This window comes from Eumetopias jubatus, unplaced genomic scaffold (assembly GCF_037043125.1).
Source record: "Eumetopias jubatus isolate StellerSeaLion01/CBP00866 unplaced genomic scaffold, mEumJub1_p1.0 scaffold_6, whole genome shotgun sequence".
Taxonomy (NCBI): domain Eukaryota; kingdom Metazoa; phylum Chordata; class Mammalia; order Carnivora; family Otariidae; genus Eumetopias; species Eumetopias jubatus.
In genome coordinates, this window is record NW_028274812.1 from 265,977 (window position 1) to 283,707 (window position 17,731).

At 47.6% G+C, this 17,731-nt stretch overlaps 1 protein-coding gene across 5 annotated transcripts in view; it reads right to left on the reverse strand.

Moving 5' to 3' along the window:
* The window catches only part of FAM120B (family with sequence similarity 120 member B), a 110,793-nt gene that overhangs the window by 31,198 nt on the left and 61,864 nt on the right, over positions 1–17,731 (reverse strand). For 4 of the 5 annotated variants that reach the window (XM_088023787.1, XM_088023792.1, XM_088023789.1 and 1 more), the window contains 4 exons: positions 10,277–10,483; positions 8,803–8,911; positions 7,039–7,131; positions 2,603–2,654 (listed from right to left, as the gene is read on the reverse strand). In XM_088023787.1, coding sequence (XP_087879913.1) covers positions 2,603–2,654; positions 7,039–7,131; positions 8,803–8,911; positions 10,277–10,483 — 461 coding nt within the window. The remainder of the gene's footprint in view (positions 1–2,602; positions 2,655–7,038; positions 7,132–8,802; positions 8,912–10,276; positions 10,484–17,731) is intronic. The other variant, XM_088023788.1, reaches the window with a different exon arrangement.

Here is a 17,731-nt window from a genome sequence, read left to right on the forward strand (position 1 = left end):
CCAGATGGCTTTGCTGGTGAATTCTAACAAACATTTTAAGAATTAATGCCAATCCTTCTCAAACTCTTCCAAAAAACTGAAGGAGAAGGAACACTTCCAAGCTCATTTTATGAGGCCAGCATTCCCTCATCATATCAAAACGAGACAAGGACACTCTAAGAAAACTACAGGCCAATACCCCTGATGAACAATAACGCAAAAATCCTTGACAAAATACTAGCAAACCAAATTCAACAGAATATTAAAAACATCATACACCATGATCAGTGGTATTTATCCCTTGGAAGCAAGGATGGTTCAACATATGCAGATCAATCAACATGACACAACAAATTAACAGAATGAAGGATAAAAAAAGCCTATGACCATCTCAGTTGATGGAGAAATAGCATTTGACAAAATTCAACACCCTTTTTCTTCCCAAAGATCCCAATGTATTAGATCATGAAATGTCTTCCAAATAATCAAAGAAATATGAAATATTTAATTATGAGTGATAAATATATTATTTTATTTTCATTTTTAAATTGATACATGGACATTTCAGAAGATTAGGCTGCAGAGGTAACTAACTTATGCAACAACAAGATTACAGAAACTTATTGCATTGGCTTTTCAAATATAAGAGACTGTACATACTTAATGACTTACTTAAGCTTGTTAATGACTACAAATATTTTACTGACAAGTTGGAGTTCAGATATTATAAAGGGGGAAAACAATTTTCATGGAGGTCTACTCTTTCGTCTAAGGGATGAGAAATTTATTTCAAAGTTATAAAAATAAGCAGCAAAGAAATGAAACTTCTGGAAGCAACAGTGGTTTCAAAAGAGCAGAAATGAAAGGAATAGAATGTTGACAGGAAACACCATAAGTGGAATGAAACAAATCTATTTCTAAAGTTGGGGAATCAGGTTGTAGGTCCTACAAAAGCTGCATGGAAAGTAACTAGATATGCAAATGTCCTTCAGAAGGCCTTGCAGGAAGTAGTGTGGATGTTTCAAATGTAAAACCTACAAGTATTTTTTTTTTAGATTTTATTTATTTATTTCTTTGACAGAGAGACACACAGTAAGAGAGGGAACACAAGCAGGGGAAGTGGGAGAGGGAGAAGCAGGCTTCCTGCGGAGCAGGGAGCCCGATGTGGGGCTCGATCCCAGGACCCTGGGATCATGACCTGAGCCAAAGGCAGTCGCTTAACAACTGAGCCACCGAGGCGCCCCAAAACCTACAAGTATTAGAACACCTAGAGACTGTACCCCTGTTTTGGTAAATACTAGATGGGATTTTAAGGTCAGACAAAGCCAGGCGCTCTGCATACTTGAGCTGTGAGGGTAATTCATCAGGGGCAATATGCAAACTGGACTGTGAATATGCTTAGGGCTTATTTTGTTTTTACAGACAGCAACAACTGGCCGTGTCTTCTGGGGAACGCGTGTGAGCATTATCTGAGAGTGCTGGGAACCTCCAGAGCCACGGCATGTGGTGCAGAACAGGCCACTAATGCAGGGTGTGTCTTCTAACCTCTGAATCTAGATTTCTTTCCATTATCGATACCCCAGAGGTTGAGTTCAGTACAATTCTGGCCTTGAAATTACAATTCTTAAATTATCTGAGAATTCTTCCATGAAACTTGGAGTATCTAGAACATTTTTTAAAAATAAGTGCTGTTCAGTGCTCCGATAGAGCAACAAATGAACCCCTCATTAGTGGCATCATAAATTAAGCTTCCTGAGACTGAACGACTGCCTCCTCCCCCTACACCCCTACAGGCCTCCCGTCTGATGCCTGGTATTTGTCGGCTGGGCCCAGGCCTGCCTCTCATGCACTGTTGTCAGGAACTCTGAGTTGGAGCCTGGCAAAAGTGAAATGGAAAGGAGGATTTGGCAGGAACAGACCCGTGGGCCACACACCATTATGATTCCCAGGCAGGGCCAGGCCCTCGGTGCAGAGCTGGCTCTCCCGCCAGGAAGGTTTTTCTGTATTAATAACTAGAAACAATTCTTGGAATACAAAGGGTATCATGTCTCCAATCCTTACAATCTTTACAATCCAGTGTTAAATTAAAAAAAAGCAGGACAGAGTAAGATTCCAACTCACTAAAAAAAAAAAAAAAAAAAAAAAAAAAAATCAACCACCCCTTATAGACACAGATGGAGAAGTAAGGGTGAAGGTGTTAACAACTGTTTGGGACCACAACCTCTGAAAATAAGTCAAGAGAGCACTTTTTTATAGGATACGAGGGAGAAGTCACCAAAAAGGCTGATTTTCCTTTTCATGAAAAACTAGGTCTAGACCCCACAGGCCACTCTCTTCCCAAGGACAACTGCAATGCTGTTCTGAGAGCTTCACTCTCAAGGGTGTCCCCGGGCTTTAAGGCCAGACTCCCCATCTCTTTCTCTCCACCCTTTTTCGAGAAGAAGCAAATTTATCTGCTTTTTTATCTGCAAACCAAGTTAACTTAGCCCCATGTCAGGATTTAACATCTGAATTCTTTTAAAGTTTAGCAACTGATATGAAAGATTTATGTTATAAAGACAGATGCTTTACTTCCATCTTTGATAAAACTGATTTATTCCGAGAATGTAAGTGGTGCACTTACCCAGAAGAGGATGAATGTCTTCTCCAATGGTCAGGCTCATACTGTCTATTTCCTGCACCAAAGAGATATGAAAACCAAAACTCAGTTAATTACGTTTCTCTAAAATTCGAAGAGAAAAAAACCGCACATTTCTAAGCATGTATAAAAACAACATGCTGAGTTGTATTTGGAGGACAGCACTTCATTCTCTTTTCTGTTGTGGCCACTGTCACTAAAAGTTTGTTGCACAATTATTCCATTAGAGTAGGAAACAATTAATTAAGAGGTGGCTCTGCTGATAGAAGGAAGCAGTGTCCCAACTGCTCCTCCAAATGCCAGTTCCAAGCACCTGCACGGTGTACAGACAGCCTCCACTGCCAGTGACACTGGGAAATGCATCTGCATGTGCAGATGGCTCACAGGACACTTGGCCAAGGGTGGAGAAAGCAATGTGTGGCTCTTTCTACAGCTGAGTGCAGAGACCCCCGTCCCTGTGTAGCTGGCCACTTTTCACCTCCCGCGACACAGGGAGTGTTGGGCGAGAACCGGAAGGGAGCCAACCTGCCAGTAAAATAGGTGGTTGTTTTCACATTCAGAAAATAACACTTTTCCTACAAAGCTTTCCATGCTTCTGCTTGACTGATGATGTCCGCGCCTCTCCCGCCGAGGGCAGCCTTTGTGGCCCAGCCGCTCCGGCAAGTGGGAGGCTGGCAGGGGCTTTGGCCAAGGGCTGCATGGTGGGAGAGGGTCACAGCAAGGCCACAGCGAGGTTTCCAGGCCCCACCTTGTTACCACAGATGATCAGAGACAGTTTTACAACAGCCCAGAATTACCACCGACAAGTGAAAATCTGAAGAAATCACAAGCAAATGTGATTTGCTACTGACTGTGGAATTTAACACATCATTTCTCACCAACAGCAAGAAGGAGGTTAAGATGTTCCCACTGTAGAGACTTTGAAGTTCCCGGCCCCAGGGAGGCAGGGAGGTTGTCACCTCTGCTGGTCCTGGGTCCTCTCCCCAGTTCACAGGCCAGGAAGCACATGCTTCACAGGGAGGCTGTTGCCTCTGGCCCTTCCCTGCCTGGCCGACGTGGGCCGGGCTCCCGGGGGCGGCACGCCCGCCACTCCTCCTCCTCCTCCTCCTCTCGGACTGTCTCACAGTGATTCAATACACTCATTCTGAGGCATTTTCAGTTTGATGTAAACAAAGAATTCTGTCTGTTAACTCTGTCTTGACAACTTTCTACTTAGACTACTTACATATCTCTAAAAAATACTAAAATAGGATTTCAAAGGTGGACATAAGCCCGCAAACGTGTGTGGGCCAAGTAAAAATGATGGAATTCTATCACAGTGATGAAACTGAAAAAGTGGATCTCCTGACCTTAAACAATGTTCCAGTTCTAATAAAAGACTGTATGTGAGTGTGTGTGAACACGTATCTCATACAGAGATATCTGAAATTAGATAACATATTGGCACTGCCAATGAAACTTTTGTGAACATTTTTCCATGTGAGACAAAACGCAAATGATACATACTGTCCTTGCTTAACTACGGTCTTGCCAGAGACTTTTAATTTCTTGCACCTCCATGCCCAAATTCTTTTTTCTTTTAATTTTTTGAGTGCAGCTGACACGATGTTACATTAGTTCAGGTGGTCGGCAAGTGGTTCCACAAGTCTGCGTGTTCTGCGGTGCCCAACACGGCCTAACTGCCATCTGTCGCCACATGCACCTGACGACACCAGCGACTGCTCCCAAAGCCTGCATGCCCACCCCAAATTCTGAAACCTGATCCTAACTCAGCACTCACCACTGCAATTTTGCCTTTGACCTGAGGTCTCGCAGGGCATGGGTTTCAGCCCCGAGCCCTCCTGCACCACTGTCCCGTCTTCCGTGTGACCACCGTGGTCCTATCCCCTGAGGAGGGATTTCCTGCAAACCAGGACACCTGGGAAAGCGTCAGGCTCTGGCTGTTGCATCTGTTATGGTCTCCTTGCTTCTACATAACCAGAACAGAAGACGGAAGACATACTTCTCTAGGCCTCGCACCCAGTCTGACAAACATCCTAAGCGTTCCAAATGTTCCCTGAAATTTCGGGTGGTCATGTACATGAGGGAACGCCTGGAGGCTCTGTCATCTGCTCAGGTCAGGTCACTGGTGAGTGGTGGGTCCTGCCTGTGAGAACCCACTGCAGCAAGCTTCCTCCGGGAAAGAGCAGACATATGAAGACACCTCCAACACTCACTGCTCTGAGAGGCTCGAATTCAAGGACCCAGCGGGGCCACTGCACCTGGCTTGCCTGGAACCCCAGGACTCAGAGCTGGCAGGACACCAAAGGCTGCCCAGGCTGGATGCTGCTGACGTGGCAAGGAGCACAGTCTAGGGAGAGTCTAAGGGGAGGCATGCATGCATACGTGCTGGCTGCGTGCGCCACCACAGGCACACACCCTGGCCAAGGGCCACAGCTGATGTGCTCACCTCCCCGAGACTCGTGGTCTCTCTCCCACCCGTTGCCAGGCTTAACCTGCAGCCCTCCCCACCCTGACTTTGTATTGTCTCAGGTTTCCTGAATTCCTGAGACCCAGCAGGAAGAAAAGGAGACAAGCCCAGGCCAGAGAGAATTAAGAGGAATGTTACCATTTCCTACACCAGCGACAGCAGGGACCCTGGGGAGGACTTTGTCATCTGCTTAGAGGAAACACAGGGAGGATTATGCACGCCCCGTCGTGCCAGGCTGCCTGAAAGATGTCCAGCATGCCTTCCCTCACCCTGCTTTCCTGAGCTAGGTGGGTGCCTTCTAATCCTCACCTAGAGGGGCCAGGGTCGTAGGTGTCTGACACCGCAGCTTCAAGGGTGACAGGTGCCCAGGGTCCTGCTACTTAAACATACCTGGGATGGGATATCCAGACAGACAGAGCTGGGACCCGACTCTGCGCCCATCACACGCTTATATTTCAAACACAGTATTGGTACCTAAATTCAAACCCTGTTAGTATTACAAAATAGTAGCTTTGTATTGAAGGTGTGCGGGCTCTGAGCTCTACGGGGCGGGCTGGTGACTACGGGAATACCTACTCAGAACGGATACATGGAGTATCTTGTTTGGAGTGAACTCCAGGGCTCTGACCAATGCTGTGAGGCCCTGGAAGGTCTGCTCCTTTGCTGTCTGCCCAACTTTACCTCCCATGAGCCTCCCTCCCATTGACCCTTCCAGCCACACACGGCTCCCTGGGGCCCTGCCTTCTGCGCACGCCCCTCCCTTAGGCACCCCGAGGCCGCCCTCTCAGATACCCACTCACCGTGTGGATGCGAACCCACAGCAATGGCTGTCGCAGTATGATTCAAGGTAAGCTGACAAACCCTCTTGTGGCCTCTGGGTTCCCTTTTGCAGTTTAGTTCAATAAACCGCAGCTCCTTCTACATTAAAAGCAATCTCAAAAATGCTTGAGGGGATGGGGAAGGGATTTGCCCTCATCTAATTTAGGCTGAGCTAGCAACACTCAGATCTGGGTGGAGTCACCGCGTGTCTGTGCTGGCCGAGGTGGGAATGGGGGGGCGCTGCTCCGCGCCCCGGGTTGACCGTTGAGGAGCTTCAGGTGACAGTGGTGTCAGGACTGGCTAGGTGGACTCTGCAGGGACACCTACAGCAGCTGTAAATCTTACAGAGCTCTTCTCTGTCCCCCAGGGCTGGGCATTAGAGTGGACACCCAGATTTCTGCCAGAACAAGAGGCAACCGACCGGGAGAGGCTCAGATTCCCTGTAGCAACATCCCAAGTGAGGAGATGCAGTGGCCACCACACAGGGCGACCGAGACACGCAGCTTTGCTTAATGACAAAGACTCGCTGTGCTTTAGGGTAATAATGTGAGTACTCTGTGAAATCTCTACACGTTTCAGGGCTTGCAAAAAACTAAATTAAATTAAAGGTTTGTATGTATTTGCAAGGATAAAATTGTAAATTTAGGTAATATAAAAGTCTCTACAGTTAGGCTTTGAAAACTAAGGAATTTTGAATTTAAATACTGATGAGGTTTTCTCTGTATTTAAAATGTAAATTACTATGTATTAAATTCAGCTTTATGCATGAAAACCAGACATCTGTACTACACACCCAAGAAGTAAAGAATTCATTTTATTTCCTTGATCACCCAAAAGGGTCTTATGTATACAAAAGCCAAATCACAGAACATATCAAAATACTCTTTTTTCATTAGAGGGATGCATTGCATGAAACCTTTACAAGAGCCTTTCTTTGAGTAAATCATAAAAAATAGGGTCTTGAACAGATGAATGGATTGACAGAAAACAGAGTGGCAAGGAGCAGAGATAGACCAGCACGGAGCTTGGAAATTCTGTCTCTACTTCACTCAGCAATGAAATTAGAGTATCAGCAGAAGCATGGTGCCAAGACAACAGCATCGCGAGCAGTCCATGGCCGCTGGCCTCTTACCTGGTCCCTGGTCCCTCCAGTGCTGTCCTTGGCCTGCCCGGCTGTACCCGGAGCTCGTCCTGTGGGAGCCAGATCCCTGCCTCCCCCACCTGCCTGTGGGGACACGTGATCAGCACGTTAGGAGGCTACCACAGGCCTAACCCCAAGTGACACATTACATCTAAGAGGGTAGCAAGGCGGCACCAGGTCCACAGTTCTCAAGCTTCGGTTTCCTTAAATCACAGGAAAAGCCCATGAAAAATGTGGACCGAGGGGCCACAGCTGGAATGGGAGGGTGGACGTCTGAATTTGAACATGCTCCCCCAGAGGGGACCCGTGCAGGTGACAGACAAGCAGCCTGGAGGACGCTGGGCCAGAGCAGGGCCCGTGGTCGTCAGTTCTGACTGACCCTGCCTCCCGAGGGCAAGGGCCCGACTCTGCAGGCCGCCAGCGCTCAGGCTCTGGGTGAGCAGGGGTCCCGGGACTCTGAGAGCCAGACCACGGTGTGCGCTCCCCTCGACTCTCCACACACTTAACCACCCTCAAGTTTCCTCTCTGACATTCCTGAGCTCTGACACCTTCTACCCCTTGGTCTCCACTAGAATTTAACATGACAAAGTCCGACTAAGCTCCTGCCAGCTGAAAGCAGCCTGCATTCTGCTGCCTGCAGCTTCTGCTCAGGAACCCGAGGCACTGGGCACGCAGGACAGGCCGCCAGCCCAGTTTGGGCACAGGCAACAGAGGCAGAGTGCTGCACATCTATTTTGCAAGGAACAAGCTCTTGCTCTGGGGTCTCAAACCCTGCCTACCCTCAGTTGGCGGGAGAAAACTAAAGGGCAGACAAAAGGGCAGGACGAGGTGGGAGCCTGTGACCCCGGGAAGCAGGGAGGGAGCCCCGCTCCTACCCCGCAACTCTCCTCCAGGCAGGCCCCAAACTGTCTCTCAGAATGAGACCTGCACGGCCAATGGCCAGCAGAGCCCCCGAAGACAGTGTGGGGGGTAGGAATCAGGGGGCGTTCTCTAACTCCTCCAAGGAGAGAGAGGGAGCTGCTACAGTGAGAGGCACAGACCCTAACAAAGGAGGATGTGAAATAATCCAACTCATCAACAAGCTGATCTCTAAGACAGCCAACTTCCGGAATAAAGAATCATCCGGTCAATAAGATACACTGTTTCATCTCACATGTTAGTTAACTGGTGAACGCAACAGAAGCTCCTCATCACTGGTGAAGGTGTAGAGGTGAAGGTTTTTAGAAAACAAGTTGGCAACATTTATCTAAATTTGACTGCATGTTGACCTGTAGTTTGCAAACTATGGTGCTCTGTTTTAAGGAAATAATGTACATAAAATGGGAAAAAATGGAAGCCACTTCCGAGCTGGAGTACTAAGCATACGCACGCACACCACTGTCGGAGGGGAGTATGGACAAGCAGGATGCACAATCGCACAGGAGATCATCACGATGAGATAAAAGCACAGAAAAATAGTGCAAACACACATTACCTGTCCACATTTGTGCTCTTGACAGAATAAAAGTTATTTCTATTTCCTTTTGTTTTCTATGCTAAATTTTATTACGAGAAGAAAGAGAGCCCACGGGGGAGTTCTGCGTCATAGGATGAGCAGGGGTGCCCTCTGGGAGACACTTTTCCTAAAGGGACCAGAACTGAAACTGCTAGGTAGCAGCAAGCGTGGTCAGTCTGCATCGCATCCCAACCTCCCGGGCTGTCCTGCATTGTAAGGCCAGCCCCGGCAGGGGTGGGGGCCCGTGATGCCATGCCCACCTGGCTGGTGTGAGCGCCAAAGCTGCCTGCTGATGATGCGTCTGTTCTCCTTCACGCACGCCTTGCACACGACCGACTTCAGTGTGTGGAACTTGGTCAGCCGGGACCTCTACAAACAGAGCAGACGGCGTGAGCAGTGGCAGGCCTGTGCATGCACTCAGGAGACACAACAGTGGCCATGGGGTCCAAGGACACTGGGTGAGTGTTTCCTTCAACACTGAAACTAAACAAGAGGTTCTCAGAAAACTGACATTCTCCTGAGTCCCCAGGGAAATAACATTAGTGCTACATCCCTTCTGGTCTTCTGCAGGTTAAACAGTCACTTCCAAAAGATCTCCGAGTTCTGTGGTGACATCTGGGCCACGACCACACAGTCCTTCCAAACAAACCTGGGCCGGTCATCTGGGTCCTCAGCCCCTCAAGTGGTGACACTTCAGAAGCAGCAGCCGCGGGGCAAGGGATGGACCTGCCCCTCCGGGCCACTTCATTTACTGCTGACACGTGGCCCCACCTGCCTGAACCTGAGGTCACCCTGTCCGTGGCCAGAACATCAGACACGGGGCCACAACTGGGGCTTTGCAGGTGGTGACTGCAGTCTGCTCTGCTCTGACCCTTCCCCACTCCCGAACACGGGGACAAGCCCGATCTGAGCAACACCCTCCCTCATGACCCTGCCGCTGTCTACACACAATACTAGCTGCTCCTAAATCCCAAAGGACACCCTGGGTTTTTGTTTGGTTTTTGTTTCTCTCCGAATGTTTTCTGTCTGATGTGAAGCTCAGGATGCTTTTTTCTCATGGATGGTGACTGCTCTGCGGGCCGCAGGGTCTCGCGCACACTTGCAGCTATTACAGCATGCTCCAAGTGAGCTTGGCGGGAGCCTTCCTTGGAAACCGCCCAAGAATCATGGAGCCTGGACATTGCATAGCCAACAACCCCAACTAAACCAGCAGCCTTCAGGGGATATTTTCAAGTAAATACATGGTCATTGTTCCTATTGAATTAGTCTGATGTCTGCAAAGGCACCTCTGGGGAAACATTCCTTCTTGATTCAGGAAGGGTAAGGGAGAGAAAGCACTTCAAGAGGGGGCCGTGGTGGACTGGGTGGGGTGCTCCCTGCCATCCCTCAGCAGGAGTTTGGGGACTCAAGCCCTATGGCAGTATTTTGTGAGAAGCTATGGGATATGCTGACGCTGAAGCTTTCGGCCTCCCAACCTGTGTTTCTGCCTTCCTGGAATAATGCAACCCTCTATCAAAAGAGCAGTAATTTCAACCATGTAATCAACAGTGAGTGTAAACTGGGTAAAATTTCAAAGTCTGGGAACATGTCCATCCTCCACTGGGATGTTTCTGGGAGACTGTTTGCTGGGACAGAGAGAACTCATGTCTGGCCAAGGACTCTAAGCATTAGGATGCATTTGGGCACCTGACCTCAAACCTACTGTCCGTGAACGTGAAGAAACCGTGAACTCACATTTTGTTCCACGAGAGCCTCCACGGTATACCCTTTCTCCGCCTGCAGGTACTTCTGATGAAACAGCTTCCCGTCAAATACATTCCAGGGCATGAAGTCACTCATCCTCCAGGGGAAGCCGCACGCGCTGTTGACCAAGACCAGAGTGGTGAGGCCGCGGACCAGGAGGGAGCCAAGCTGCACAGCTCGGGGGTCGATGTAATCAAGCTGTGGGGTGCAGACAGAGAACGAAAAGGAGGAGTCATGCACACGGGGATGCAGACACGCTGTACCTCGGGGCCGCATGGCAGCCACCTGGTGCTGTGCCCACCAGCCCCCTCGGGGAGCGCCGCTGACCACGGGGACATGAGGGGCAGCTGCATCACGAGTGTGCACGCTCATGTGCACATGCACCGTGCACACCCCAGACATTTGCCCAGGCCTGTGTGTACAACTCAGAACTGCCCCTTCACATGTCAAAGTTGCAGTCCACCAGGAAAATACTGCAAGTTCATCTGCTTCAGGTGTACCTGGAAAAACTTTCTTTAAAAGCAAAGCAAAGGAAGAGAAGCCAAGAGAGTACTGTTTGAGATACTGATGAGCTCACTGTATTCTTAAAAAGCACACTCAGTTGTTCTAATTAAAGTATTAATTATCTCAGAGGGCTGATGAGTGGATAACGTTTTACAAATTAAGTCATGCAAATATAAAGTATTTCTTTTTGTTGTCAAATCTACCCTGACATCACACATTCTCACTGTGCGTGGACAGAGCCATGTCCGCTTCTGGGATGTGGGGCCCATGCTGACTGCCCACATGTGAACGGATAACCTAGCATGTGTCCACCGAATCTCTCGGTGTCTGGCTGACCACCACGGCTCAAATTAAATAGTGGCTATTTTAAATGTCACTGCATATCCAATACAGTTTACAAAACCAAAATAAACCATGAAAGAAGTCATAGACGTTTTATCCCCTTTATAAGTAAGGGTTCACTTCACTTAAAATAAAACTGATCATCATTTAAAGAAAGTTATCATGAGGGCGCCTGGGTGGCTCAATTGGTTAAGCGACTGCCTTCGGCTCAGGTCATGATCCTGGAGTCCCGGGATCGAGTCCCACATCAGGCTCCCTGCTCAGCAGTGAGTCGGCTTCTCCCTCTGCCCCTCTTCCCTTTTGTGCTCTCTCTCTCAAAAAAAAAAAAAAAAAGTAATCATGAACTGTGATTATCCCAGAGTTAATCTAAGGTTTGTTTTGTTTTTTTATTAAAGATTTTACTTATTTAGAGAGCTCGAGAGAGCATGAGCAGGGGGAGCGGCGGGCAGAGGGAGAAGCAGGCTCCCCGCTGAGCAGGAAGCCTGACATGGGACTCGATCCCAGGACCCTGGGATTATGAGCTGAGCCCAAGGCAGACACTTCACTGACTGAGCCCCCCAGGTTTAATGAAAGTGTGTTTGTTGTACAGCACAGCTTCTTATACTGTCCTAAAAAGGGCAACCACGGAACAGGTTTGTGAGGCTGAGGGGGCGCTGACTGATGAGAAGTGGATGTCCTCACTCCTTCTGCTCTGCAGGCACCTGCAGGTGAGGCCTGTGCTGGCTGGCCGCTCCCCATCATGCTCCGTGCCCCACCTCTGGCCCTGCAGCACTCTCTGCCACCTCACTGTGCATCGAGCTCTTGCACTTCCCCAACTATACATGTGCTGTCACTGTCTAGAACTGCCCCGTCCTAGGGCTCAGGGTCACGTGTGGCTCAGCCCTCCTGTCTGGACAATGCACCACGGGATAACTGGACTCCAGAAGGTCCCATCTTCTCTACCTCCTCCTTGCAAACTTCAAGCAGCCCTGAGCTTCCCCACCCCGGCCCCATCACTGTGGGCCCTCGCCCCAGCGCTCAGACCACAGTGACTACTCGGTGTCAGACCAGCCTGTGGGAAAGGCGCCCTGATAACAGATGTGACGTATTTTTTCCGCGCGCTGGGGGCACGTCTCTAATTTGGTAGATTTTTCTGTAATGGAATCAATTCTTGTTCCTGTCTTGTGTTCATCACTTCTGTACCTACCTGTCTGTTTTAAAGTAAATTATAAAGGAGGTATACCAGCCCCAAAGCATGGATCCCATGTGCACCACGTGAATTTTCACGAACCGTGCAACCACCACTTAGGCCACAAAGCACATGCTGCTAGTATCACAGAAGCCCCTGCTGGCCTCCCTGTCACCCTCACTGCCCCCGAAAAGTAAGCTCTAACCACTCCAACTGTAGCTGGTTTTACACGCTTGTGAATTTACAGGAACCAATCAGGCAGCGTGTGTCCTGCTGTCTCTGGCTTCTTCGGGGGACACTCTTCGTGAGGCTCATCACACTGTGAGCAGCAGGGCTGCCCTCGCTGTCCTAGCGCACGCACCACACACGGGCTTTCCACAGGGAATGTTGGGATTCTATGCGTGACTCTGGGGATCACGGACAACTTTAAGTGGGGAGTCTTCTTTAAGGTAGATTCTTTCAGAAATGTTGTGCCTGTCTTGGAGAGATTTTGTATAGATTTTTGTTTTTTGCTGTTTCATGTTCTTTCTTTGCTGTTAGTGTAAACATAAAAAAAAACTGCAGGGTTATTTTTACTTGCTATTGTTCTATAGAATACATTTGGGTTGTATATGCTGACTCTGTATCTAGCACCTGTTAAGTCTGGTTACTAATTCTAAGGGCTGTGCTCTGTAGACATGATTTTCTACTTATACAATCATGCCATCTGTCAATGATGATAAGTTTTATTTCTTCTAAACCCTACGCCTTTTCTTTCTTTCCTCAGACTGCTCTTCTTGCCAAGGCTCCCAGTTCAACAGAAGTGCTGAAAGAAGGTACCCCTGACTCACTCCCACTCGAGAGGAAAATCCTTCAATATTGCACCATTAAGTATAATTTCTGCTATAGATTTTAATCTTTGCTACATTAAGGAAGTTGCCTTCTAGTCTGAGTTTACTGAGAGTTTTTATCATGAACAAGTACTGAATTTAACCATATAGTTTTTCTGCACCCATTAACAAAAACATACACTTTTTCTTATTTATTGTGTTATACCGAATCACACTGGTTTTCAAATGTTAAATCGACTTTCTATCAATTTTATGTATTGCCAGATTCAATCTGCTAACTTTTGTCTGGAAGTTTTGAATTTATTTTCATGAAACAGAATGGCCTCTAATTTTCATGTGTTCTCTGTCTTTGGTACCAAGGTTTTGCTGGATTTGTTAAGACAAGCTGGATTAATAACCCTGATGCTGCTTCTTCCTGAAGTTTAGGGCTGTTGGCCAGGAGCCATTGGGATTTGCATTTTCCTTCAGAGTCAATGTGTTCAGTAGATTTATAACCATTTAGATTCTCTATCTTCTCATTTCAGTCTTATTATGTTGTTTTTCAAGGAATATGTTCATTTTACCTAACCATCCAAATTTACTGGTATAGTGTGGTTCCTAATATCCTCTGATTCTCTCTTTTCAAAAAAGTTTTTTTTTTTTTTTTAAGATTTTATTTATTTGACAGAGAGAGACACAGCGAGAGAGGGAACACAAGCAGGGGGAGTGGGAGAGGGAGAGGCAGTCTTCTCGCAGAGCAGGGAGCCCGATGCGGGGCTCGATCCCAGGACCCTGGGATCATGACCTAAGCTGAAGGCAGACGCTTAACGACTGAGCCACCCAGGTGCCCCTAAAAAATTGTTTTCTTTATTTTAGAGAGTGAGCGAGCAAATGAGTGAGGAGAAGGGCAGAGGGTGAGGGAGACTCTCAAGCAGTCTCCATGCTGACTCCTCTCACCATGACCTGAGCCAAAACCAAGAGTCGGACACTTAAGCGACTCAGCCACACAGGACAGTTAATATGCCAGGCTTTGCTGGCCTTGTACAGTCTCTGTTGAATGTTCTTCTTTTTTAGAAACAACACTTTAAAAATATAAAAACCATTCTTAGCTTGCAGGACGGTACAAAAACAGGCTGTGGGCTGGATTTGGCCCACAGGGCCATTGTGTGCTGAGCCCTGTTCTCAAGTCTGCCACAGTAGGGTTTCTCTTTGCCATCCTGCCAATCTTCATTTCAAATATTTCTGAAGCTGCCCATGCACACTTGACCCAGTTAGAGAGTCACTGGCACGCTCCTGGTGCTGACCATCACCCTCTCTCTAGTGAGGATCCCCACTCGAAGTCCACTTTTTCTCATCTAGTCACACCGGCTCCTTAGGGTGAGTGCACAGTGCACCTTGCCCTCATCTTCCAGCGTCCTGGCGTCTCTCCACCTTAGACGTGTGTCTCGTAGGCAGCACGTGGTTGGTTCGGGTTTCTTATTTTGCAATGACAACAGATCCACAGGAAGCTGCAAAGGTTGTATGGAAGGTCCCACAGATGCACCCTCATCCCCCGCAGTGCTAACATCCTACATTCCACAGTGCAGCATCAAGACCAGGAGACGGGTCCTTCCACATGCACGGACATGTGTGATGTCACACACACCACCTGGCTAACCACCACTACCACCGTCAGATACGGAGCCTCCCTTGTGCAGAGCCCTGCCCTGCCCCAGCCTCCATCTCTCCAACCGTGGCATTCTGGGAGTGTAGCCGTGTGGGGACTGGCTTCCTCATTCAGCACAACCCCCTGAGATCTGCTCATGCTGCTGTGTGTGTCGGGCCCTCCCTCTCATGGCTGGCCCCACCCCACAGTGTGGACGGGCCAGCTGGTGTGAGCGTTTGCCTAGTTAAAGACATTGTTCTTGTTCCCAGCTCCTGCTGTCACATGTGCAGCTGCTGGGAACGCTCACGTCCAGGTCTGGGGTGAGCAGAAGTCTTCACTTCCGCGGGAAAAAGGCCCAGGAGGGGGACTGTTGAGGCATGCGGTAAGTGCATGCTTAGCTTCCTAGGGAGCTGACGCACCTATAGCCAAAGCGCTCCCACCGCCGCGCAGGAGACTGGTGTGCAAGCACCCATCCTCCTCGAGGGGCCTGCCGCTGTCACGGGGTGCGGTCTGGGCTGCTCTGCACCCGGCCCCTCACCACAGCTTTAATGAACGCTGAACAACCTTCCACGTGCTTGTTTGCCAGGCAAACATCTTTTTCAGTGAAATGTCTGTTTACGTCTTTTGCCCACTTTTTAAGCGGACTGTTTGGTTTTTACTACTGAGTTTTGAGACTCCTTATATTTTCTACTTACAAGACCTTTGTCAGACATGTTGGCAAATATTTTCTCCCATTCAGTAGCTTGTTGTTTCCTCATTTTTACAGACCAAATGTTTTTAATTTTGATGAAGTCCAACTTACTACTTTTTTTCTTTTATGGATCATGCTTTTGATGTGAAACCTAAGAACCCTTTACGTAGCCCTAGATTCCAAAGTTTTCTTTTACCCAGAAGTTCTACAGTGGTACATTTTGCATTTAGCTGGGTGTTCTACTTAAGTTAATCTTTTGCATGAGTGGCAAGGTTAAGAGTCCTTTTTTTGTCTGTGATTGTGCAACTGCTCCAGCACCACCTGTTGACAAGACTTCTGTGCTTCATCAAAATCGGGGGGCGGAACCCGTGCGGTCCTCTGCCTCCGTCCCACTGACGCGTGTGTCCGACCCTCGGCCAATCCAGTCTCGATTAGTTCCGTAACAAGCTACATTATCAGCCATATTAACAAGCATCATTCCTCCCGTGTCATTCCTTCTCTTCAGAACTGTTTTGGCTGTATTTTACTACTTCTGCTCTTCCATACAAATTTTAGAATAATCTTGTCATATCAGCAGCAACCAAAAATCCTTGCTGGGGTTTTGCTAGGAATTGTCCATCGGTTTGGAGAGAAAGGACCTCTCCATTGTGTAGAGACTTGGGAGTCCGTGAGCACGACGTGTCTGTCTGTCCATGAACTCAAGCTTCTTCCGACTCCCTTCCCCAGCACTTTGTAATTCTCGGCACACAGATACTATACCTGTCTGTTAGGTTATACCTTGGTAATTCATTTTTGTGGAACAATTTTAGTGGTGTTATCTTTTAAGCTTAATATATAGAGATGCAATTGTGGTCTTTTTGTTTGTTTTTACGTTGATCTTCAGCCTGAGATCTTGCTGAACACTTACTAGCTCTAGGAGTTTTGTGATGGATTCCTTGGGATTATCTGTGATTCTAGAGAATCATGTCATCTGCAAACTGGGACCGTCTTTCTGTCCCTCTTCTGTCCCTCGGTGATCTGCAGGCCTTTTAGTTCCTTTCCCTGCCTCAGGGCACAGGCCACACCTGCTGGCTCCGTGCTCTCGAGAGGGGTGGTGCGAGCAGATATACCGGCCTTAGTCTCCGCCTCAGGGGGAGGCATGCAGCCTTTCTCTGGTATGCATGATGTCAGCTGCAGGGGATTTTGGAGATATTCTTTATCGAGCTGAAGAAGGCCCCTTCTATTCCTATTCTTTGAGGTTTCATCACGAATGGGTACTGAATTTTGTGAAATGTTTTTTTCCGAATACCTGATATGATCCTGTGATTTTTCCTCATTAGCCAATGAGAGAATTACATAGACAGGTTTTTGAATTCTGAATCAGCCATGCATCCCGGCAATGAACAATCCCACTTGGTCATGGTGTATACTTTTTACATACTGCTTGGTTTGATCTGCTAACATTTTGTTAAGGATTTCTGTATCTATGTTCATGAGGGACACTGGCCTGACATGTTCTTTTTTTTGTAATTCATTTATGTGGTTTTGGTATCAGGGTAATACTGGTCTCATCTTCTTATATTTTCTGGAAGACAATGTGTAGAATTGGCATTAATTCTTTGAATGCTGATAAACGATCCAGGGAAACCAACTGGGTTACAGGTGTATTCTGGAGAGTTTAAAAAAAAAAAACTATGAATGAAACTTCCTTAACGGTGATCTAGCTGTCTAAAATCTATTAGATAATGGGTGGATTGCAGCCACTTGTGTTTTGGGGGGATCTAGTCCACTACATCTAAGTGGCTGAATTTGTGTGTGTGCAAATTTGTGTGTGCGCAAAGCTTTCTGTTGACCCCTGTGCTCTTCGCGGGGTCTGCGGCGACACCCTGTCTACTCCTGACTGTGGCCAATTATGTTTTCTCCTTTCTTACCAGGCAAACACGCTGGAGCAAAAGTGGTGCCCAATGCTTGGCTAACCTTCCCGGACTTCTGTTTTCTACAGTCTTGACTCTGTAATTCTTTACGACCCTTTTAGCCATCTGATACTTAAGAGATTTATTTTTTTTAAACATATTTTTTAGGTTTTCTCTTTTGTTTTCAACATGAAAATCCATCCGGACTACCTCAGTCTCCCACTCCTGAAGGCAGCCCCAGCACACTTTGTCTCCTCAGCCAGGGGTCTCAACATTTTCATATCATAAATATTTGTGGCAGTCTAGTGAAACCTATGGATTCTTTCTCTGAATAACATTAAATAGATACAATAAAATAATAGGCTTATAAAAGAATTAATTATAATGAAGTACAG